The following is a 23899-nucleotide window of genomic DNA, read 5'->3' on the forward strand; positions in this document are numbered from 1 at the left end:
TAGATTTAGCTGAGGAAGGGATAATTTGTAAATTAAATGCTACTTTTTGGCTGATTTTCTGTCTATAGCTTGATTATAAAGATGTGGAAGCCAAAATTAATCACCGAGAAGCTCATCCGGCAGAATGATTTGTGTAACTACTTCCTCAAGTCATGAGTTTCAAGTCAGGAGTTATTATGTTAAGAACTCCTTTTCATTACCAAGTCCACGAAGGTGTACACTAAAATCCGGAGTCTGTGCCTTTGTGGTTCTTTAGAGAAACCTGTTTGTTCTGTGGCTGTCAGACCCGACTCTCTGCTTGTTGTTGAAAAACAAGTGAAGCAGCCAATGCAGGTAGGAGGTGAAGGGTGTGGAAACTGTGTTTTTGTGACTGGAATACCGTGGAGAGCAACTAAAGCAGGCTTAAGAGCTACTTGATTAGAGTTGAGATGCTAACATGCATATGAGCTGCTTGGCAGGTTGGAAAGAGACATTGGATAAGCTGGCTCCTCAGGGATGGATCATGTATTTCTTCCAGGCCATATGCCGGTTGTGTGTGTATGCCAAAGGATGCAGAGTTGATGCTCAACAAATAAACCATCAGGGGAGAGGCAGTCATTAAAGGCTAGATTGTGTTGTGAGCTGTAAAGATACCACAGTGATGGGCACAGCAGTTGAGAGAGAGAGTCTGGGGCTGTGAATTAGCAGGGGCACAAAGGGCCTGCATTGGGCCAAAGCTTGGCAATTGACTTTGGGGGTCAGCTAATTTTTGCACCCCCTAATATTTGGCTTAGATCATTTCCCACTCCCTGACCCACCAGTTCTGCCTGTGTTATTTCCGCCCCCCCCACCCAATCTCCCTATCGGGTTTGGCTGGCTTTCCAGGCAATAAGCAACCTGCTTTCATGCAGCAATCCTCCCAGCTGGCCCGCTGCCAGAGCATTCTCTGCCATGGCTGTGTTTGCCTGCCGGTAGCTGGCTCAGCTGATCTGATTCTATTGGACTGTCTCTGTCCCTCGCTGCAGCCACCAGCTTGGGGAGAGCATGACAATGACGGAGAGGAGCTGGGCCCTGCTCATCAACATGCACATACAGCCGAGTGGGCTGGTCCCTCCTGCCCGCACAGGCTGTGCTACTGCAGCTGAGACACAGCCAGTTTATCATTAACTTCCAAAGAGGCAGCCTGAACAGCAGCAGCGACAGCCAGCCTGCGCCAGGGAAATCTCCCAGAGGCCGATCCCTGACTAATCAGCAGGTAAGAACGACAAAACCTGAAATGACAATTGCTTTGCTGCCACGGGAGTTATTCTCCGACAGGTTGTGGGGCCTTGGAAACATACATGGTGCATTGGCAGAGTGTGGGCGGGCTGGCCTCTGCTCAGGACGGAGCTGCTGTATCCTGTCCAGGAGGATTGCGCAACCACGTTGGAGATCATGTATTTTCCACTGCCGGCCTCCTTGAGGGAGATCAGGTGCCTACTGCAGAAGGAGGAATGCAGGCAGCTGATCCATGCAGTGCTGAGAGGAGGGCGGCAGTCTGAGGTTTAAAGCCAGCCCTCTGTGTTACCACTGCTGAGTCATACCAGCAGCAACGATAACACTTTGAGCTTCTATAGCAGCTTTCACCTGAGGATCTCAAAGCACTGTGCAGGTGGGTCAATAATGGGTTCTCCCCATTTTACAGACAGGGAAACTGAGGCACAGAGCAGGGCAGTGACTTGCCCAAAGTTGCACAGCTGCTCAGTGGTGGAGCCAGGGATGTCTCCTGACTCACACTCTCCTGCTTTAACCACTAGATGTGCTGGCTACCCATGAGACTGAACAAGGAGAGGCTCTGGTGAGAGGCAAGAAGGGTGTCAAAGCCACATGTCCAGAGACAAAGCTGTGATTTTTAAAGACACTCTGACTCAGACCATTGACTGGCTGATATCAGTCAGGCTTTTGTAGCTCAGTTAGAAATATTTCTCACCTGATCTACTCCTTCTGCCGCCTTCACAGATCAGGAAGCTGCGTGGTACTGTCTTCTAGTCACAATTTCACTTCTTTCTCTTGCTTTTGGATGGGACCCTAGAGGCAGGTTCTTACGTTCAAGTTGGGGTGGGATTCAACAGACTTGGAAGAAGCCCCAGCAAAAATGAGCCAATCAATCCCTCCTGCAGGCTGCATTTCCCCTTCCCCCAGCAGCAGGTCTGATTTAGGGGGCCACATGCGTGGGACCTCCGGAAATGAAAGACGTACAGAGGAGAGGAGTTGCAATGGGCAGGACTGATCCTTACGGAAAAGTCTTTAAGGCGGTGTCCAGTCTACTTTCGAATGACTCAAGAGACGGGCCTTAGTAGGTAACAGTGACTGGGTGCGCATGATGTGGTTGCTGTTGGGATTATTTAATGTTTGTTGAGCAGTGACAATGCAGTCAGTGACAACTTCCTGACATTACCCCCTGGAGTCCCCTGCGTGCAGTGGCTGGGATTGCCATCACCTGGAACTTTTAAAAGGATACTAGTGAAGGGAAGGCCCTGGACGAGTGTGGTAGGCGACAGCTCTTTACTGGCAGAGGGCTGGACTGACTAAGCTGCTATGGAACAAGTCTGGGAACCCGTGCTAAGTGCTTTCCAGACATACAAGCAGCCACAATCCCTGCTGAAGGAAGCTTCCAGCGAGACACGGTTCAGACATGTCTGATACACCGGGTGATGACGGGAGCCGCCTGAGGTGGTGTGGAATCTCAGAGTCCTTGCTGGGAGACTTTGTGGGAGAAGTGTGATGATTAAGGAGGGATGGGAAGAAAGAGGAGGGTGTATGGAGACAGCTCAGAGCTTGCAGCGGGCTAGAGAGCTCTGTAGTTGGGAAGCCAGGTATGGCAGCTACCGCTCTGGTGAAAATTCTACCACCTGGCACAGTGCACTGGGGTGAGATTCTCCATCGGGTATAGCAGCAATAAATCACTCCAGTGCGTGGACATAGGGTCTAATATCACGATGTCCTTCCTGTCACAGACACTGCCCTCCCTGAGGGTAACGATATTCAGGTGGTATCAACCCACGTGTGATATGCGGATGTCATCCCTGAGAGCTTGCCTTGCACTGGCTGAGTCTGGCAGATGCTTCTGTGACGACTGGCACCGGTGTGAAGGAGAACATGTGCAAGGGCTCTCAATCCTCGTGCTTCACGTCAAGAAAGAAAATCCTGAGTGCTGCAAAGCTGCCTATATCCATTAAGTGTGGGGCAGCTGCCTTCCCCCAAAGCATCACATATAGACAGGTATAGATGGGCCATTCGCTACTGAAACTCTGCCACTTGTAAGGGATGTGGAAACATCTAAAACAGTAGGTGCCACAGAGAGCGAGGCAGCGCAATCCCATGGACCTGATCCCACCTTAACTTCAGTGGGGTGTAATGCAGCTCAGAATTCTAGTCCGGTGTCTCTAGAACCTCCCATTGGATCAGTACCACCGGGCAAGAAGAATGCATATTTTAGTATCACTGCTGACTGACGGGCTCTCGGGAGGAGAGGAGAGAGGTAAGACAGTCTGCAGAGGACTGGACAACCAAACATCTCTTGTTTGTCAGAGAGAGCATACCAGTGGGCTTTTCGGATATCTGGACTTTCCTGTGGGAGTCTGCCGAATAGAATTGCTGTCTCAAAGCCACTGATGGAGACATAACTCTGTGTAATGCTATCTTAATCCTTAATCTGATAGCATTTTCCAGGCTGTCATTCCAAGGGGATGCAGAGGTGGATGTGTTTTTGTGTCCATAGTCTGCAAAGGGCTATTAATAATTAAGAGGAGGATGGTATTTGCATCCCAGGATCTCAAAGCTCTTTACAAAGGGGGATCATTATTATTATCCTCATGTTATAGATGTGGAAACTGAGTCACAGTGTGGCAGTCACATAGTGAGTCAGTAGCAGAAACAGGAATAAAACAAGCACAGGAGGCTAAATTATAATCTGGGTTGAGGGTGTGGCAGCCAGATCAGAGAGTAGCAGGGATAAATCACTCCATGGGACCAAACACACACCAGTATATAAGAGCAGGATACTTAGCCCTGAACTAGTTGGGTTTTAGGGATCACCGCACCATATTTAAAGTGAGGAGGTAATTCAGACCATGGCCATGCTGGTGAGGATCTTGGTGGAAAAGGGGGCTGGTTTCACCTTCCTTTGAAGTCTTGAGCAGGGTTCAGTGTATTAGAATCAGACAGGCTAATTTCCTGGGGTCCCAGTGGGAGGTTGGGGCACTGATGGTCCTGTGTCCTCCGATGTTTCTATTACAGTGGCAGCTGTGCTGCAGGGAGAGACTGGCAAGGGGAAAGATGTTGAAACTTGGTTGACAGATGAGCTCAGGCAAGAAACTGCAGCCAAACTTTAGGGAGCATGACTGGAACCCATTGAGAGATACACAAGATAAAATGCACACTTAAAAATAGGTGGGGTGAAAACAGTGTGGCACTGCTCATCATTCAAATTTAACTCTTGGTCTTTTCCCTTCCCGAATACAGGTTTTGAGCAAGGGCAGAATTCTTTTAAAGCTATTGGGTGGGATTTTAAATGGCCAGAAACTAACTAAATAATGTATCTACTATCAGTTGGGTGGTTTGAGAGCACACCCAGTAACAGCATTGCATTTCAGCAATTTCAGTTTCCATTGGACCGCTCTCATCCTGTCAACACATCTCCACCCTGCCCTAATTCTTCACTTCATCCTCCTGTTTTGGATGATCGAGCTCGCATCCCTCCCTTTTGGGCCAGGGCTTTAATCATTGCTTCAGAGTCCTTAGGCGTTTCAGTGAAGGCAAGCTGTAGATTGGAGCTGACACAGGTTCCTCTCTGTTTATTGCATTCAAGGCTTCCCGCCCTGTAGTGTTTTTGAGTGTATTGCTTTGCCAGTTCTTGCCCCTCAACTCCCAAAATACAGAATCCAGGAAGGAAACTGTGAGTTAACTCCATTTATTCCTGTTCTCTGCAGGCAGGGAGGAAATCAGATAGGCACATTCTAATGGGAAAGGCATGTGATTTCCTGATAACAATGCTTCTCCTTCTCATGTCTATAACAAATGAATGTTCAGCTTTTTTAAACTCACTCCCCCTACCACAGATATGCCTGGAGTAGAGCCCAATGCAATCAATGGAAACAGAGCTGGGAGGAATTTTTTGACTGAAATTTTTTTGGCAAAAAATGCTGATTCTGAGACACTGAACATTTCACAAATTCATGTCGAGTTCCCTGAATTGTTTGAGTCAGAATGAAACATAACAAAAAATGAATTCAGAAATTTTTTCCAAAAAGAGTTTCAAAATTTTCTAAATGAATCATCTTGATTTTTTTCAGTTCAAAAAGACTTTTCATTTTGAACTTTCCTTTAATTTTATTTTGAGAAGTTAAAAAAATATGCTCCAAATTTAAATCAAAAATAGGTTTTCTGAACATATTTTAAAAAATTAGTTTTCAGTTCAACCCAAAACATTTCCCTCTCCTGATTTTTCAGAATTGTCAGCAAACCAAAAAATATGTTATTTGCTCATCTCGAAATGGAAAAACTCCCACTGGAGTTTGAATAAGGCTCTTGAGCAGCAGGCAGTATTTCAAATGTTTAGCGTTGAAGTGAAGTTAGAAACAGCACAAGCAATGCCAAAAGGAACATGCAGAAAAGAAGCCAAGAGTAGAAGCAGCACCATTATCTAACTCATTGCATGGAATAGCCCCAGGTCCCTGCTCTTTGGATTTTGGGCCTATGTTTGCAGGCAGTTTAGATGCTCACTTGCAAGGTCAGATACCTGTGCCCGCTCATGCAGCTAATTATCTGTTTGAAGATGCATTTACCCAATCTGCTCATGCAGCCACTGTTATTGTGTACATAAATCTGGTGAACAACTTCCTACATATTTTGTGTCTAACCTAACTGAAAATCCAACCCGTAGGATCAGTGAAATTAATGCTTTGTGGCCACTTACCATTTATTCCCATGCCTTTTTTATTCCTCCGTCCTGCACTCACTATGTGGGATTGGAATAATCTTTTCTCATTCGTCTCCCATTTTTCCACAAAGCTAAACTGTAAAATGTAACTGTTAGGCCTTCTTTTAATCCCTGAATTATAATGGGTTATTGGTACCGTGTGAATGCCTGAGAGATGATCCACAAGCATCACTATCTCTCCACTGGGCTGAGACTGCCCTGGATTGCGACCCCCAAATGTATTGCACATGGGCCACCAAACAGCCACTGAATGATAATGACTTTGGGTTGCTGCCAGTTTTGGCTGGATGCAAAGTGGGGACCTAGTGGTGAAAGGTGAATCAACGACACTGAATCAAAGAATCTGCCTTTATTATAGTCATGCATAAAGCTGCTGAGATGACTCCATTGCAGAATTGCTCTAAACCAGCGGTTCCCAACCTTTTTGAGTGTGCAGACCCCTTTTCAATCTCTAAACATTTTGCGGACCACCACATGCTACCAGTTGTAAAATAAATTACAATAGGAGATTTTTAGAAACTATATGAAATTATTTTTTATTTGAAATTGTACATTTCCTTGGGGAGGCTGTTGTTATTTTTCTTTTCCACGGATCCCCTGTAATAGCCTCACGGACCACCAGAGGTCCACGGACCACAGGTGGGGAACCACTGCTCTAAACTGACTTCTCCACCTCTTGCAGAGCCTGCTGCTGCCATGGCGAGCTCCAGCACAGATGAGCTGCCTGCTACGGAGACACCAGAAGCTGAGTGCCCCATATATGAAGAGATGATATGCCTTGACAAATCAGAGCAGAACCAAAGACTAGCAATGGAAGAGCTAATCAAGACAGAGGCCAGTTATGTCCACACCATCGAGCTGTGTGTGTCTGACATCCGGGTCCACCTTCAGCAAAAGCAGGTGAGAGCTAGACTAAAATCTCCCAATGGAGATGTCAATCACAGTGTGGGGAATGTTTTGTTGGAGCTACTGTGTCTCCTCTTAGTAGGGAGCCAAGCCTGTTCATTGTGCAAGGAAAGAACTCTTTTAAGCAGCCTCTTCCACAGGAGAGAAGATGGGGAGGTGTCTAACCAATCCTGGAAGATTGACATCCAAGCCCAAAAATGAAGCCTCTTAAATTCATGGAGGCAGAACCCTCCAAGCCAGCTCTTCAAGGGTGACAGTTACCCTGTAGGAGTTTTACCCCCTAGAATTACCTGTGATATGAGGAGACAAATCTTTAAAAATAGCTGGAAACTTGCACTTCTGCTTTTACCCATTGAGATTTTCATGTCTGCTTTTATATGCACAAACATCCAGAGTGGTGCACACAAAGTGCATTTGGACTTGCAGACTGAGGGTGTGCAATGCAGTTTGAATGCCTAACTCTGAACTTCTGCAAGTATGCAGCTGTAGATGTGGGAAGCTGTGCATGTAGCTAGAGCTGGTCAAAATATTTTCAACAAAACTTTTCCATTGAAAAATGCCATTTCATTGAAACTGAAATTTTTTTGCGGGGCAGGGATTTGAGAGAAGGAGAGAGACTGACTCTGACCCTACAGGACTGTGTTTAGAATCCTAGTCTAGGATATGGGAGACCCACGTTCAAGTCTTTGGTCCATATCAGGCCAGGTTGACTCTGTCTGACTTTCTTAAACGTTCCAAAGGTCTGATTTACATTCTCCATTGGAATGTTAACAATTTTTCTTTCGTTTGTTGCCCCCCATAATCTTTTGACACCTGGGTCCAGGGGCTCCTCCCTTAGGCTTGGGACGGGGGGGCTGGGGCTTTAGATGTGGACAGGCGTGTTCCTGCCCATCCTCAGAGCCGCAACAGGAGGAATGTTAACAAATTTTGACACCTCTAAATGTTCTGTGAAATGGAATCGTAATTTTCCAGCCAACCCTATGTGCAACTTCTGAGGCCAGCTTGAAGGATGCACACACTGCTGCCTGGAGGCTGGTGTCCAATGACCCTGGGATGCACACTCCATGTGTGACTGATTTCATCCTGATTGTTTGTGGCTTCCTTGTTTCTTTCAGCTGCCTATAGACCTGGAAGGGCTTTTCTCTAACATAGATGACGTCCTCCATGTTTCCAAACGTTTCCTGAAAGGGCTGGAAGCTACAGCGAGCCAGGAGCCTGAGCAGCAGCTACTTCGGATCAGTAAGTGTGAAAGTGGCAGCGAGGCCCTGTGTGCAATGCTGACACTAAACTGATACTGCCAATCCCCGTCAGCAGCAGGGGAAAAGGCCCTGCGTCACCTTAATAGCTATCACCCTGGTCTTCCTTGGCACTCTTGATATCCAGACATTTACCATGGCAAAGCTGTTTGCAGCTCTGGCAGAACTAGCCAGCCTCGTGCCCATGGGCAGCGATCCAGGGCAGCAGGCTGCATCCCGTCCAGGATGAGTTGTACTCATGTTCTGCTTCTCCCAGGAATCCAGAGCCTGAGGGGAAGGAATTGTTGGGTCTTGTGCATTAATCACGGCAGGTTGCGTCACTAGCTCCATGTAATCACTGAGAGCCTAACCCTGCAGGACACACACTGCATGCGGCACGGGATTGGACCTGCCCTGCCTAAGGAAGTGGTGGGGAAGGGAAGGTGGGGAGTGTCACTGTCAGGCTAAAAGGGGGCCTGAGGGGCAGTGATGCTCATCACTGTGTTACATTTGGCTGGGGCAGGGCCTGGTGCTGCTGTGTGCTCTCCCTCTACTTGTGTTCCCCGTTCCCCACTTTCCAAAAGGGTGGAGAGGAGCCTCCTGTGACTCTGAACTTCTCCCACTCATCTGGTGGGGAGGGGGGAGACCTCCATCTTTACACCAGCCTTCAAAGACTTCCCCACATTGTCCCCTGCCAGTGTTTGTCAGCCTCAGCTTGGAGGTATCTCACCCTAGGGATGATAAGGTGCCTTGGCTCCCATGGCCATTCAGTCCTTGGCCTCTCTTTGATCCGGCTGGCCATGAGGCCAATGACTGTGCTGGCACTGTGTGTGCTGAGGATGTCCCTCTCCTATGAATGGGGCAGGCTCCTCAGCGTGACTCTTCCTGGTAACTTCGCTGCACAGGTGCCTTGTTCCACGAGTTCAAGGAGGAGATGGAGAGCATCTATAAGGTTTACTGCGCCAGCTATGAGCAAGCCCTTCTGCTGGTGGAGAGTTACAAGAAAAACCCGAGGTTGCAGCAGGAGATTTTGGAGACCCTGAATGCGATGGTGTAAGTTCCTGTTCCCCAGATCTCTTGGTGAAGGTAATTGTGCTTTGGTCTGACTGGCACTCTTTCTCCAGGATGGACTAGGTGTGCCTTGGAAACACATTCAGTTTACACAGCTGGCTGGACTAGCAGGATGTCCCTGTCCTCCTGATAGGTGATTTCCAGAGAAGCAGCTGCTGGGGGCGCATGTCCTCAGTCAGCTGGCTGGATCATGTACCTGAAATAGGGGTTGGTAACCATCTTTACACCACAACCTCCTTCAGCCCTCTGGCTACCTTGGGCATCTCTGAGTCCCAGAATCCTCTGTGCCAGTCACCATGGTGTTTTGTAGGAAGTGCTGTGAGGATTAGCCAGTGGTTTATGGACATTGCCAAGGTATGAGGAAGAGTCATTTGCAAGTGACTGAATTAATTCTGCTTCAGTGGGAGATGGGAGGTGACGAATGGTGATGGCCCCTGGCCAGCCCAGACAGCTACTGATGTTGCCATGGGATGCTGTGTCCCGGGAGCTGAGAAGCGCTGCCATGACAGCACCATTCCCTTCCCCCTCATTCTGGTGCAGGTGGTCACAGTCATCCGAGATAGGAGAGACCAGACTTGGCAGAGGCTAGCTTTTCCTTTCTCCTCTGGGGTATCTGGCTGCTCTGCCATGTGTTCGAGTTTGGAGGGCAAAATCTCCTTCCAATCTGGGGTCATGGGGACAGACTGCCCACACACCCCAATAATTCACCTTCCCTATAAGAGCAGGGTCAGGGGCCACATCAGCAAGGAACATGCCCAGGGACTGAAGGGGATGAAATGAGGTTTGGGGACAGCTCTACTGCCCCGCACTCTCTTGCGGGGTGAGAGATCCGGACCGCATTCTGAGTGCCTGGACCCTGTCTGACCATGTGCTCAGCTCCTGGTGACAGATCCATCCTCCTTCAATATCACCCCCCTCAGGCCGATTGAGAAATAGCTTTGACAAGCTCTGAAGAGAGATCCATCTAGTCCTCCTGGAGAGGAAAGGATGTTAGCATGGGAGGCAGAGAAGGAATAATTGGAGGTGCGTAGCGGGGCGCCCACCAGTATTTCAAGAGCATCTCTCCCGTCTCTGACACACGGGACAGGATGGGGAGTGTTAATCTGTTGGCAGGGAAGGATCAGAAATACACAAATCTTGCTTTGTGCTGCATTTGCCTTGGACCTTGGTCCCTGTCTTGGCTCCAAACCTGGACGATAGGCGAGGCTGATAACTGAGAGCACCCGCAGCTCACACCTACTCCCCTCCCACAGCCAGTCAATGGGAGATCACCACCCACACGCAGAAAGGGGCTTGCCAGTGGATTGCGAGACCTGGGGCAAGAGCTGACGTGGGCTTGCTGCTCACCCTCTCACTTCCCTGGTCAACCTGTTAGGCAGGGCACTGATACCCATGAACAGCAGGGGAGGGGGGCTGCTGGGGTTTCTTACTCTGTGCCTCACAGAATGTAACTCCATTTCTGGCTATAGCCCCGACACAGCGCTAGTGAATAGTGCCTGCCCTGCTGCGGGGAGGAAGGCTGGGCAGCCTGCTGCAGCACTCGCTCTGCTAAAGGCAGCAAGTCACGGTCCTGCCTCCCTTTCCCTCTCTCTCTCCCTCCCTCTCTCTGTCCCCAAGACATGGATCAATCCCAGGGCCTGTGCGCTAAACAAACGTGGCACTGTTTAATGAGGCAAGGAAACCCGTCAGTGGCTGGCAGCGTCCTTCGAGTCACTCCCTGGCTGGCGTTGGCAGAGGCAGTCATCGCAGTGACTTAGCACGGCTCGGAGGGGTGACAGTTCATGTGCTCTGTCTGCTTCCCTTTGGAAGGCTGAGATCAGGGCTTCACGGCCTGGAAATCCCCAGACCTCTGAAAATGGGCTCCCCGGCACAGGGGGCCAGATCCTCAGTTAGTGTAAATCAGCAAAGCTCCATCACAGTCAGTGGAGCTACAGACACGCTGATTTTCAGCAGCTGCGGATCTGGCCAGGCATTTGAAGAGATAATGGCAGCCACAGCATTGCCCATCTGTGACATGCGCAGAGGATCCTGACCTCCCCACAGGAGGCGCTGTCCATCTGTGATGTGTCATGCGGGGCTGGAGGGTGGGGGAGGCTGCTCCGCCTGTCACATGGATTCAGGGGTGGATGCAATTAGCCTGGGACCTTACTGTAAAATGGAGCTTCTTTGGGGATGATTGCCCTCATTTCATCACAGGTGCCTGATGCCCATTTGCCTCCCAGCCACCCACTTCATGTCCGGGTACAGCTGAAAGCTTAGGGGGTCTCTCTCTCTCTCTCAGCTGTGGACAGGAAGGAAGGGCACAAAGCCCTGCAGGAGTTTAGCTGTACTCAAGATCTGAATCCTCCCCATTCGCCTCTCATGTAGGCCTCACACTGGTGCTTCAGACCTGAGCTTCTTCCTGGTGATGCCGGTGCAGAGGGTCACCAAGTACCCACTGCTGGTGCAGAAGATCCTGGAGAACACGTCAGCCAATGACAATGCCTACTCTGCCCTGCAGAGCGCAGCCAGCGCCATGCTAGAGATTAATGCCAACATCAACGAGTACAAGAGGCGCAAGGAAGTAGGTGAGGAGGAACTGGCAAGTTAAAGGCATTGTCAGGATGACGGAGGGTTTGTAAAACCCAAGATCAACAGATATGTCTCCATTCATTGTTATTCCACTGAAACCAGTTTTTAGTCTGGCTTTCCCTTGCCGTGGAATAACCCTTCCTTTCTTCCACCCTCTATCTGTCTCGTCTGTTTAGATTGTAAACTCTTCCGGATAGGGACAGTCTCTAGCTGCATCTAGTACAGTGGGGACCTGATCTCAGTTATGGCTGGGAGCGAGGTATTAAAGTAATATTATTACTATACTAACACTACTCATTGCAAAACAAAGACTGCAGTGTGTAGGGGAGCCCCGAAGTGAAGCAGACTAGAAACAAATGTGAAACTGACCCATCTGTTGTCAGTCTCAGAGCTGAGAAAGGCAAAGAGGAAGCAACCCTCCTCAAGGGTACAAATAAATCAGGCTTTTAAAATTCTTCCTGGTTTTTTTTCTTCTAAATTATCTATATTCAACAAAGCAATTCACCTTGACACACTGCAGTGGTACCTAGCCGCACACAGACTCCTGCAGCCAGTCATTTGTGCCAGTCACTCAGTCGTACCCATGGTGGTTCGCGGCCAGGAAACTAGAGGCAGTTTTAAAAATGTTGGCCTTTCATGGCTGCATATTCTACTCTGTTAATGATTGGAGTTGTCTCTCTCCGCTAATCAGTCTGATTAAGGTAACATGTTACATACCGTACAATCCTTTCTTTGTGTTTTACTACTCTGATTATTATGCCTACCTTATATATTATATTATTATTATTATTATTTGCATCACAGTAATATCTCAATGCCCCTATTGGGATCAGGCCCCTATTGTGCTAGGCACTGTACAAACATTTAGCAAGAAACAGTCCCAGGCTGGAGAGTTTAAAATCTAATTCAAATAAGAGGTGTGTGTGTGTCAAACTACAGGAGGGACGGGAGAGGGTAACAGTTTCCAGGGGATAGCTACAGGAAAGCGTATAATGGGGTAAGCTGTGAGGTGATTTACAGCTTGTTATCTCCCTTCCCCTTATGAGGGGACAGCTGAAGGACTGAAGCCCCAAAGGACTGAGTAACATGTGATCCCCGGGAAGGATCCAGGGCTCAGAGATTTCTTGAGCACTCCTCACCTGTTTATCTTCCTCTCTGTCTGTCCTGAGGCAGCAACCAAATACAACAAGGCTGAGCAGCTGACGCTGCGGGAGCGCCTCGGCCGGCTCAACAAGCACTCCATCGCTAAAAAGACCACACGGCTGAGCCGGCTCTTCATGCACGAAGCTGGCATTGTGCCCAAGGTGAGGCACCTGCTTACGTCCAGCTCCCAGTAACAATACAGTATGTATGTGCTAGTGCCGTAGGAGGGAAGAAAACAGTTCAAGCAAGGCAGCAGGGGGTGGGTGCCCCTCAGTGAAAGCACTTGTTGTTTTTCACATGTGTCGTGTCTGTGGTTTAACACTGGCCATCATGTGTATTTGTCAATGTGATGTGTGAAACATGGGTGATCCACACTGAGATCATGTGATCCATGCTGATATCACATGAGGCACTTAAGTCCTCATGTGACCTACCTGGGTCATTTGTCCCAAATTTAAGGGCTGGCCTGGTGATCTAAGTTCAGATATCAAATTCACTCCCTGGATCCCCGGTGAGAAAAGTCTTGGAGCATTATAGAGGCAGCACGCCCAGCCCCTAATGGTCTAGTCTGGGGGACTCAAAAGAGGGATCCTTGAGGACCCCAAAGGAAGGGAAACAAATCCAGTGGAGTGGACCCTTCCTGCAGGCTATGGCTGATGCATTCTCCCAAGTCCACTAAAGGCCTTTCTGTGCCCTACCTCTACCCTGCATGCATCTCTACCACCATGCATGTGCATGCTGGGTGAAGTTCTGGGCCAGTTGAAGTCAATGGCAAATCCTGAGCCCAGGATTTCATCCTCTGTGTCCCCCAAGAACTGCTTATGTTCCACTCCATTTTGTGTTGCAATCCAATCCATCCCACAGGACAGCAGGAGCACTGTGCCTGCTTGGACTAGTCAGTGGGCTGATCGCCCCTCCAGGAGTCCACGGTCTATCTTCTCCCCATTGACTTTCAGACAGAGGATAAAGAGTTTGACCATCTGGAGGAAACGTTTCAGTCCTTGGCATCTGGTGTGACTGAGCTGAAGGAGAACATAGCCTCTTACCTGAACAATTTACAGGTAAAGCCCATTCATCCCATAATGCTTGGGGGTTAGAGGCAGCCTGTGCACAGACATTTAGGGTCTAGCTCCTGTGGATGGCTGAGCATCTTCAACTCCACCTGAAATCAAGGAGAGTTGAGAGTGCTCAGCACCTGGCAGGATTGGGGCCTTATTTCTACTGGGTAAAATCCACCCCTATGCAGAGGGCTTTCAGAACATGCAGAGGGGTCACATAAGGTCTGTGGATTGTCTAAGTCCACAGAGCTGAAATGAGATTGAAACAATGCCTGGGCCTTGTACCAATTCTCTGCACAGGATGATTTTCACCCCATGTGAGGAATAAATAAAAGAACTGCAGCATTCTTAGAAGATGCACGGTGCTATGGAAGGTCTCAGTGTTATTCACACTGGGAACAGGGATGCAGGGTGACACAGTGAGCTACTGCCCTGGCTTTCCTTCTGATTTGATGGCTTCTCAGTCCTTCCCACAGCTGCCCTCTTTCCGTGGGAGATGGCCTGGTAATGGCTGCCACACCTGGAGTCCTGCCTTCATCTCTAGACACGGTGTTACCGGGTAGATCTTGACAAACTGCCAGGTGTTCAGAGAAGAGCATCCGAAAGGCCCAGGTAGCCAGGGGGATGGACTCATAACAAGCGATGAGAAGGGCTAAACAGGCTAGGCTATGAGAAGAGGAGAAGTGGGCGGAATAACCCTTTATAAATACAGGAAGGGCTTAAAGCCCAATGAAAGACAGGAATTCTTTGGGGGTGGAACTGGAGGAATGGGATGAAATTAAGCAAAGGAAAACAGGCTGAATGTCTGCGAATACTCCCTGCCAGAGAAATGCCTAGTGTGCAGAATAGTCTCTCAGGGAAATGGTGGCAGCCCCATCCCTTGGGACTTTTGAACCTAGACTGGAAAAAGCCCTGGAGAACAATCCTGCATTGACCCCAGGGAGATGAGCTGGATGCCCCGATAGGTCTTTGCCATCACTACAGTTTTCCCGCCACGGCACCAGGAGTCAGGGAATGGGTTGAGCGCCCGGGACAATAAGCTCAGTGGTCTGGCTGTGATCAGACGCAGTTTCCCAAGAACCGTTAGAAGTGCCTGAGGAAAGGAGTGTGTCAGACATGCCCCATCCCTGCCCCAGGAAAATCCTCTTGTCAATATTACTAAAAGGCTGAGCTGATCCCACTCGGAATGACCTGACCTCCTAATGCACCATTTGGCAGGTTGGCAGCTCCTTAATTCCCCCAGTCCGATCTGCCTCATTCATCAGCCACAAGCAGCGCACCAAATCGCCACTTACACAACCTCAGCAAAGCCTGCGGCGCTCTCATAGGAGCCTCCGGAGGACTCGGATGCAGCCCAGGGGTCTCAGGCACAAAGGCCAGTCTGGTTGAGGGGACAAAGATCCCTCCTGCATTCTTCCTTGCTGCTTCTGGCTCCCACCTTTTCAGGAGCAACGAGGGCCTGAAAGGGGAGATGCAGTGCCTGGGACATGCCCTCCTTCTTCTCCGGTGCAGGGTGGGGGAGAGGAGGAGCACACCCGGGCAGAGGCGTCACTAGCCCAGTCTGAGCTAAGAAAGCCCCCTCTGGCTTTCTTAGGCCAAGGCAGCCCAGGCTGGTAGGTACTGCACATGGAAGCCCCTTTTGCTGTGCACAGATTGAGTGGCCTGGTGAGTGTTTCTACAAAGAGGAGGAGATGCTATCCAGATGTGAGAGCAGGGAGTCATCAAGTCACCACAGCAGCTGCCCTCAGGCAGGGGTCATTATGGCTGAGTGGGTGGTGCTCTCATCTCTGGGCCTGGGCATTAGGGAGTGGAGCCCCCCCTCCCCAGGCCTGAATGCTGCCTTTAAAGGGCAGGACTGGGCTGCTGCCGGTGAAAGGAAAGGTCAAACCAAAGCCTCTTGGAACTCAAGCTGTCACCGTCTGAGACTCGAGGCATTTGTTTGCCAGTTCCTCCCCCTTCCCGTGAGCCCACCAGTCACACCTCGCTGGCAGAGACCGTAGGCGAAGTCCTCTGTGCAGACAGTCACACTGCCAGAACTTCAGACACTGCCGCCAGGGAGTATCAAAGCAGTCCCAGTCACATTGCTGCAGGGGAGAGTGCAACAGCACTAGGAACTCGGCAACAAGACCTCAGACCAGGAGGAGGTTTGGGTTTCTGCAGGGTTTCTTGTGATCACTGGGCTGCAGGCACCTGTTTGTTACTGTAGAGTTGCTCTTGCCACCTGGTTTGTGCACCCTGACCTGGGCATGTAGGGTCATTCCTGAGCACTGGGTGCACAAACTGGTTTGCTATCAGAGAGTTGCTTGGAGCACTGGTCTACAAAGACGGCTCTGATATGGAAGGATAACTTGGGGATGCTACACTGAGTCCATTGGTTTATTACCTGAGTGCCCTGGTTGGATACTGTAAGATGCTGGACAGCTGCTGTGGTTAGTCTAAGAGAAAAGAGGGCTGGAGTTTTGGGTGGAAGAGATAACAAATGCATGGAGTTTACAAATGACTGTAAGGAAAGAATAGATCCCATTCTGATACATGCCTTCAGGAAGTCTGACGCAGCCCTGGGCATCTCCCAGGTTTGAACACACATGGACAGTTCTAGGCTTCTCAGCCACATTTTCCCCCTCTCCCAGGTTTTCCTCCTTTCCAAACCACATGAGTGCGAGCTGGAAATTGAAGATGGGGCTGCTCAGCAGTATCGTCACCTGGCAGGAACCTTCCATCGCACCATCTTCCCGGAGTTTGTGAGTGCAACTTCTCTTACATAGGTGTGGGCAGGGAACCTAGCATTGGCCCTGAGGATCCCTCCCCAGAGCTGTTCTTGTTAGCTTACAGCTAGGAGTGAGGGCAGGACTGCATCAGAAGAGAGGACTGTGGGAAAGGCAATTACACTGGCTATTTGACTTGCCTCCTGAAAGGTACTCCACAGGGACCTCCATCGTGTGTCCCAGCCCTGACCCCCCAGTCCGAACTTTGGCACCTCTCTCCAGATGTTCCCCCACCCCCGTTCACACCCTGCCTGTTTCGTTCTGTGACACCTGCTTCTCACCTGGGGACTGAGGTCTGCTCTGCCTGCATTCTGCCCCATGCTGCTCACAGCTGCAGTGTCACTGGTTCAGAATGAGGCGGGTGGGTGAACCCTCCAGGGAGGGGTGCCTGGTGTGTCTGGCTACTGGTGGATAGGTGCTGGAGAAGATACGAACCCTGCGTGGAGCCTGGTGGCTGGTGGGATCATAATGCGAGCTTCTTGGGGTTGGTAGTGGCAGCTCCCTCAATGTCAAATCACTAGGAGCCAGAAGTTGCTCTCTGCAGACCTGACAATTCCCTTTCCTCATGGCCACCAGCCCCGCAGGAGAGTTGGGCGCTGACGTTCTCGCCTGTGACAAGGCTGGAGAGCATGAATTTCAAGGGGTCCCCCAAGCTATTTCTCATGTTCAGGCTGGGGCACTGTGCTGTGCGGCTGGCAGATCTGGGGACATCAGGATTTCACAAGGGTGTCTCTGGGTTCTCACCAACAGAGGAGACGGCTGGACCAGCTGGTCTACCAGCCACTCTGCAGCCTGTCAGATACTCTGAAGGGACCGCAGCAGCTGATCAGGAAGCGCTTGGACAAGCTGCTGGACTATGAGGAGATCCAGGAGAAGAAAAGTGAGATGGGTAGCGTGACATACGACGAGGAAGCCGCCATGAACACCTACCTCGCCATCAACACCCTACTGGTGTCTGAGCTCCCCACATTCAACCATGTGGCCATGCAGTGGCTGGGGCAGATCCTGCGCTCGCTTGTGGCCCTCCAGAGGGACTTGGCTAAGCAGGTGCTTCAAGAGGCTGAAAAAGAGCTGGCCCAGGTAACGGAGACCCCCAGGTGTGTACTGAGCTAGCACATGAGTTAGAGGCTCTTGGACCTGGCCTCAGTGGACAGCCAGACACCACTCAGAGCTACAGCCCCTCAGGTACAGGGGGCACCAGGAGGTTTCTGCCTCGGTAGCGGTGTGCTTTCCTCCCACCCTGACTCTCCACAGACAGATGCACTGTGCATGTGTCTATTTCCCTTCTCCTTTGGGTGGGCTGGAGTTGCTTCTCCTAGGCTGCTAGGTATGTCCTGCCCCCTGTTGGGGAATGCCGCATGGCCACTGTGGATTCCTCTTAGTTACTGTTCGGATTGGGGTAGTGCCTAGGGGGTCCCATTGTAGACCTGGGCCCCAGTGCGCTAGGCACTGTACATATGCAAAACAAGAAAACAGTTGCTGCCCTGAGGAGATAGAGATCAGGAATAGTCTGGCTTTAGCCGGCTGACTCCTAGGAGCCCTCCTCTAAGACCCTACAATGTCACTGACCATTGCACACATGGGGAGGGGATGTTATTTAGTCATTCAGCAGCATCTTTGGTTGACAAGGAGGAGCCGATTGATTGTTCAGGTTTCTTTAAATGTAGAACCTGTTGTTCTCTTCTGGTTTCTGGTTCCCTTTCCTTCTGTCCTTCTCTTCTTTACTCCCTTTCCATGGATTTCCGCCTGCACAGCCCTTCTCCCTCACTGCTATCTCTAATCCCAGGGTCTCGTTCCACAGCTGCCACACGGCCACGTCCCCCTGCCTACTTTCTGGAAGATGGTGAAGGACACTTTAAGCCAGTCTGGTGCTCAGCTTCACTCCTTCTGCCAGAAATTTGAGACCGTCATGCCGAGCCCTGTGGTACAGGTAGGAGTGGGGAGGAGGGCACCTCGCCCCATCAGATGACTGAGGAGTCAGGGACATTTGGGTAGATTCTCAGAGTTCCCAAATGCAGGACAATGCCCCACTGGGAAGCAAGTGAGGCTGGGGACAGCCAATTGCAATGCCGAGGACTTTGCAGCAGCTGTGCTACTGGCTTTGACTCCTTGACATAGTTGGCTGGTAACTGTGGTGAGCGCGGGAATCTTCCACACCAGACTATAATGGCTTGGAGTCCCTGACCTCTGGAGCCCTGGCTTCATACCCCGAAGTTGATCAGATATTCAACTGCAACTAACAGCCGTTCCTACCCCTGCTGCCACTCATCATGACATAACCCCCAAAAGTCCAGAAAGAAAACACATTTGGGGGGCAAGATCTGACAAGGGGAAACATTTTCTGATCCAATTCTCCCTGTCTCTTACCCCCTGTTAGCCTCTTAGCCCTGCTGAGGAGCGCAGGGTCCTTTCACTTGTGAACAAACACGGCCCAGACAAGCTCTACCAGGTGACGAGCAACATCAGTGGAAGCAAAGATCTGGACCTGACCCTGCAGAGGGGACAGATCGTGGCTCTCCTGCATGGCATGGACACCAAGGGCAACACTAACAGATGGCTAGTGGATGCTGGAGGTACTTGTGAGGACTACAGGATCCTCCTCCTACCCCCTGACACTAAGGGTCCCTCAGGCAGGCTTGAAAAACAGGAGAGAGAACTATGTTCTGACAAAGTGAACGGTCCTGTTTGTCCTGTATCCCACTCTGGTTTTGTGTGTGTGTGTGTGCGTAGCAGAACCATTTTTCTCAACCAGCCCGAACTTCCTGAGTTTGGCTGAAACAGGAGCTAGATGTGACCCTCCTCTGGTTTTGCCAAAATCAGATCCACTCCCATTTTTGTCCAGTTTTAATATGTCTGCAGCCAAAGACCATTACACACAGTGCTCAGGTTTTGCCCCATTAATTTCCCAGGGAGCATTTGTGATGTGCCCTGGCCTGATCCCCTGCGCTCAGCAAGATCTCAGGATCCCTTCGTGGTGCCTCACGGTGGGGACAATCAGCCAAGTAGCAGAGAGGTGAATCGGCAGAGCTGTGCTGTGCAGGCTTGCGCCATGCTGGAGTGTTGTCAGAGCCATCATGCCTTCCTTCTTCCTCTGTGCATGAATCCATCCACACTGGTGGCAGGTGACTGGTGCCCAGCAAAAGCCTGACTAAGTCTGTGTATCCTGCAGGTCACCGAGGATATGTCCTGGCTGGGAAACTTCAACCGTATCACCTGGTCCAAAGCGAAAAGCCCAGAATGCAAACGCTGGCCCCAGACACTGGGGCCGAGAGAAGACGGCACTCTTACACCTTACCTGAAATGCCCAGTCCACAAGTCCACATCACCCCTCCGACTTTCCAGGTGGGTGAGGAAACGTTTCATTGTTCAGTCATTGCATCCATCTCTGTGCATATAGCTGCCCTGGCACATCCAGTACCTGCATACATATACAGCATGGGGGGAAGCACATACAGACACACTCCTAACACATGCAGTAGACAGGACATACTTGTCCATGTGTGTAACCACAGCTGGGAACGGATGGTGCAGACGGGGTCCGTGGCCTATCTAGTTTGGTATTCCCTCTGTAACATTAACCAGTGCCTAACACTGAAGAGGAAAGGGACTCCCCCATGTGTAACTGACTATTGTAGCTAGAGGAAAAGCCTTCCTGGCCCCTGCAATGATCAGAAGATGCTCAGAAAGATGAGATTTGATTAACCCTTTGCACGTACAATCACAAATGTCCTTTGGGTTTATAACATTGCACTGCCCCTTGTAAATTCTGGGTGCAGCATTTAACCGTCTCATCACTCAGAGAGTGCGGGCCCAGGCATTCATGGCTTAAATGACAGTAACTAACTCCTTGAATTGCTCTCAGAAGCAAACAGGGAGCCAGTGCTTCTGAAATTCCACACACATGGCACGTTCACACCCATGTGACACTCTGTGTACCATGGACACCGCTCTGAACTGATATGGCCTGAGTGAGTGGGATTCTTGCAGTCATCTTCACTTTAGCCCCCCGGACATGGCATGTCCTGCTCCCCATTGGATCTTCTCTCCAATGGGGGTTTTCCGGTACATGTCTCCTTGCCTTTTCCAGGTGGTTGCAGGTTATGCGTTCACAGCCAGGAGCCCCCAGGAGGTCAGTCTGCAGGCAGGGCAGCCACTGACAGTGCTGGAACCTCACGATAAGAAGGGAAGCCACGAGTGGAGCCTGGTGGAAGTCAACGGACAGCGGGGCTATGTACCTTCCAGTTACCTGATGATGGTGCCCATCCAGGAACCCGTGGGGTGGAACTTGCCTGTTTGGTCTCTACCAACTCAGGAAACATAGTGGAAGAAGTGATGTTAAGGAATGAGCAGTCCACTCCCCTACTCACCCTGTCTCCTCAGGGGGACCTGGTATGCAGTGAGTAAGACTGGAGAATGAGTTGGCAGGGAAATGGAGAGGCCCCACTGGGCTGCGAATGGGAAGGACAAAAGCTGCTGACATAGACTTTTGCACAGAAAACTTTGTGGTCAGGAAGGGGAGTGTGTGTTAATCTGAGGGTGCCTTTGTGTTGAAATGCAGGAGGGCATGAAGCTGTGATGGTGTGTGTGTCTGCCCATGCTTTATTAGAAGCCAGGAAGGGCTGTGAGTGCATGTGGTCCCTTTGCTGTGATTCACTGAAGTTAACAACATTGGAAGCATGCTCCTTTGAGCAGGGAGAAAGAGCCCAAAGAAGCCAGCCAGACTCTAGATCAGATCCAATGCTGACCTCCCCTGACAAATGGAGGCCTCCAGACTGAATTGGACAGTTGCTTGGCGGCCTCTTTGAAATGCACCTGGGACATGAGAGCATGACTAGCAAAGACGGGTCCACATCTTGAAAGCACCCCTCGCAACTGGTACTAGCTGGTGCTCTTACTACCATCTCAACAGAGAGGCCAAGGATCAAATGAGCCCTGGCAACTCAATTATCCTCTGGCCCACTGATGGGGACCATGCTGGGGGAAATCTACTCAGCTGCTGCCCTTGAGATGCCCATTCAGTCTCCAGGGCTCGAAGTCCAGAACCTTTGACTCGCACTAAATTCACTTTAAATACAAAAGACACGGCCATGGCTGCTCTGTTTAAAAGGTCATTCAAATTAGCAGTGTGGCCTAGTGCACTGGAGTGGGACTCAGGAGATCTGGGTTCTAGTCCTGCCTGTGCCACTGGCTTGCTAGGTGACCTCGGGCAAGTCACTTCCCCTTCCCGTGCCTCAGTTTCCTCCTCTGAGATGTACTGGTGGAAAGCTCTGCAGAAGAGCTAGCGATTACTACTGCTACTATTTAATGGTGAATAATAGTCTGCTGTGTCATAGATATATATATATATATAAAGCTATATACACATAACAAACTTGCTTGATACATGCGATTAAGTTCCCAAGTGCTTCATTCAGGCACCACTATGCTTGGGGACAAAATACTGCAGAGCTGCTAAGTGATAGTTACTGTGGATGCAGGGGATCTGTCTTGCTTTGAACTCCAGCAATGGGTAGGATGGGCATGTGGGCAGTGGCACTGCTAGCATGGCACAGACGCCCCTACCACATCATCTCAATAACAGGACACAACTACCTGGGGTTCTTGGCCTGAGGGCAGCCCGGCTGTACTGATGGGGGATGTTTCAGACTGTCCGTCTGGATTACTGGATGCATACAGGGTAAAAAATGCTGATGCCCAGGGTTAGAAAGGGCTGTGAGGCTGTTCCTTTCTGTGACCGATAAAAGGAATTCTTTAGTGGCCTGTGGCACACCTGTGTTATAAGGGGTCCCTGCTACATTCTGTCTTCCACGGCATATTCAGAGCTTGGCCACTAGATGGCCCAGCTGTGCCATCCGGCTGCTGAATTCCAACGCTCTGCCTCAGCCCTGAAATTGCCGGGCCTCCAGAGCAAACATTTGGCTTGACAGTAAGTGGGGACAGACAGCAGTTTGTAGAGCAGTCTCTGCCATCCCATGTCCCCCACTGCCTCAGAGGCTTGGTGCTTCACTGCAATGCGTCATGCCAAGCAGAGTCAGGTCTGGCTGGTGCTCGGATGGGAGAGATGCAAGGGAACCCTCAGGAGTTGCAGGGACTCAGAATTCCAGTGTGGGGTGCTGTGCTGTGCTGTGAGGTGCAGCCTTTTCCATGCATTGTGAAGCTGAGGATATGACAGATCCCAGGGCACTTGGGACTGCTTAGAGATCAGAATCATGGTCCTTTCCATTATTGTTCAAGCTCTGAGAATTGCCGGGTGACCCCCAGCCAAATTCCATTGGGGTGGTTACGTGCAGCCTCCCTGCACGTTCTACTGAATACAGACATGGTCTGCACTCCTTGTGCCATGTGCTTATGATGTGTAGAGTTACTGGGCCCTGTTAAAGAGCTGCCAGGCCCCACCCCAGAGGTGGCTGCATTTCACAGGTGACTGAATGGATCTTTGTTTTTGCAAAGCGCTCTTATAAATAGGAGATCTGACCATTTCCATCATCCACGTGTCTCACGCCCAGCACTGGCAGAAGCAGGCAGTGCATGGGGTGAAGGGAGTGTTTTGTGTCACTAAGTGGCAGTGCTGACTGGCTCCAAAGGAGAGACCAAGCAGGTCCTCCGCAACTGGAAGCATTCTGGCCTTATGGGTAGGATGTGTGGAAGCAATGAGCCCTCAAGGCTCTAGGAGAAGACATCTCTGTTCTTCACCCTTGGATGGGAAGAGCTATTTAGAAACAACACAACTCCCTGTAGCAGCAGGATTTCCAGCCCAAAGAAATGGTCATGAAGGAGAGAGCTGGGATTGTGAGGTGCAGTGCACACCCCGGAGTGCTCTGAGTGTCACGTTGAGGGCCAGGCTCCAAATGGACCATGAGGCCTAGGTGGGATCTCCCAAGAAAGGTGTGGCCTGAGCACAGGTCTGGTAGCAAGGGACTCCTGAGTTCTAATCCTGGCTCTGACATTCCTCCCTCAGCGGCCTTGTGCCATCACCTCTCTGTCCCTCAGTTTACCTAGCAGGGGAGGCTGTGAGGAGTAACGGGTGAATATTAGGAACATTTGGTGCAGGTGAGAAGGGTTCTGATGTGCCATGCTTGCTAACAGCTACCCCAGGTGCACTTGCCCCCCGCAGCAGAATGGGCATGGCCTTAGGAAGCAAAGCTGATGCTGCAGCAGCGAGATGAACCAGCCCTGTGGGAGGGGAAGGGA

At 50.5% G+C, this 23899-nt stretch overlaps 1 protein-coding gene across 2 annotated transcripts; it reads left to right on the forward strand.

Annotated features, from left to right (window-relative positions):
- Window positions 1-1037: 1037 nt before the first annotated feature.
- ARHGEF37 (Rho guanine nucleotide exchange factor 37) lies at window positions 1038-22182 on the forward strand. Of its 2 annotated transcripts, none has more exons than XM_067566777.1 (13): window positions 1038-1234; window positions 6642-6859; window positions 7981-8104; window positions 9006-9153; window positions 11539-11738; window positions 12916-13046; window positions 13842-13946; window positions 16574-16684; window positions 17459-17788; window positions 18510-18638; window positions 19086-19281; window positions 19878-20050; window positions 20796-22182. In XM_067566777.1, exons 2-13 carry the CDS (start codon window positions 6656-6658, stop codon window positions 21027-21029), a joined length of 2085 nt encoding a protein of 694 aa, XP_067422878.1. In that variant the 5' UTR covers window positions 1038-1234; window positions 6642-6655; the 3' UTR covers window positions 21030-22182. The 2 variants fall into 2 exon arrangements, with proteins under 2 accessions (XP_067422878.1, XP_067422876.1); XM_067566775.1 differs by lacking the exon at window positions 1038-1234 and adding an exon at window positions 3422-3499.
- The last annotated feature ends 1717 nt before the right edge of the window (window positions 22183-23899 follow it).

This window comes from Emydura macquarii, unplaced genomic scaffold, assembly GCF_026122565.2.
Source record: "Emydura macquarii macquarii isolate MOO-44397 ecotype Brisbane River unplaced genomic scaffold, CSIRO-AGI_Emac_v2 contig_2768, whole genome shotgun sequence".
Classification (NCBI taxonomy): Eukaryota; Metazoa; Chordata; order Testudines; family Chelidae; genus Emydura; species Emydura macquarii.

Excerpts from the sequence above, each read along its gene's own strand:
- ARHGEF37 (XM_067566775.1), top strand. The coding sequence starts at position 3,445 with ATGCATATTTTAGTATCACTGCTGACTGACGGGCTCTCGGGAGGAGAG. Across the intron at positions 13,947-16,573 it reads CTTACCTGAACAATTTACAG|GTTTTCCTCCTTTCCAAACC; the intron begins GTAAAGCCCATT and ends CCCCTCTCCCAG. Across the intron at positions 18,639-19,085 it reads TGCCGAGCCCTGTGGTACAG|CCTCTTAGCCCTGCTGAGGA; the intron begins GTAGGAGTGGGG and ends ACCCCCTGTTAG.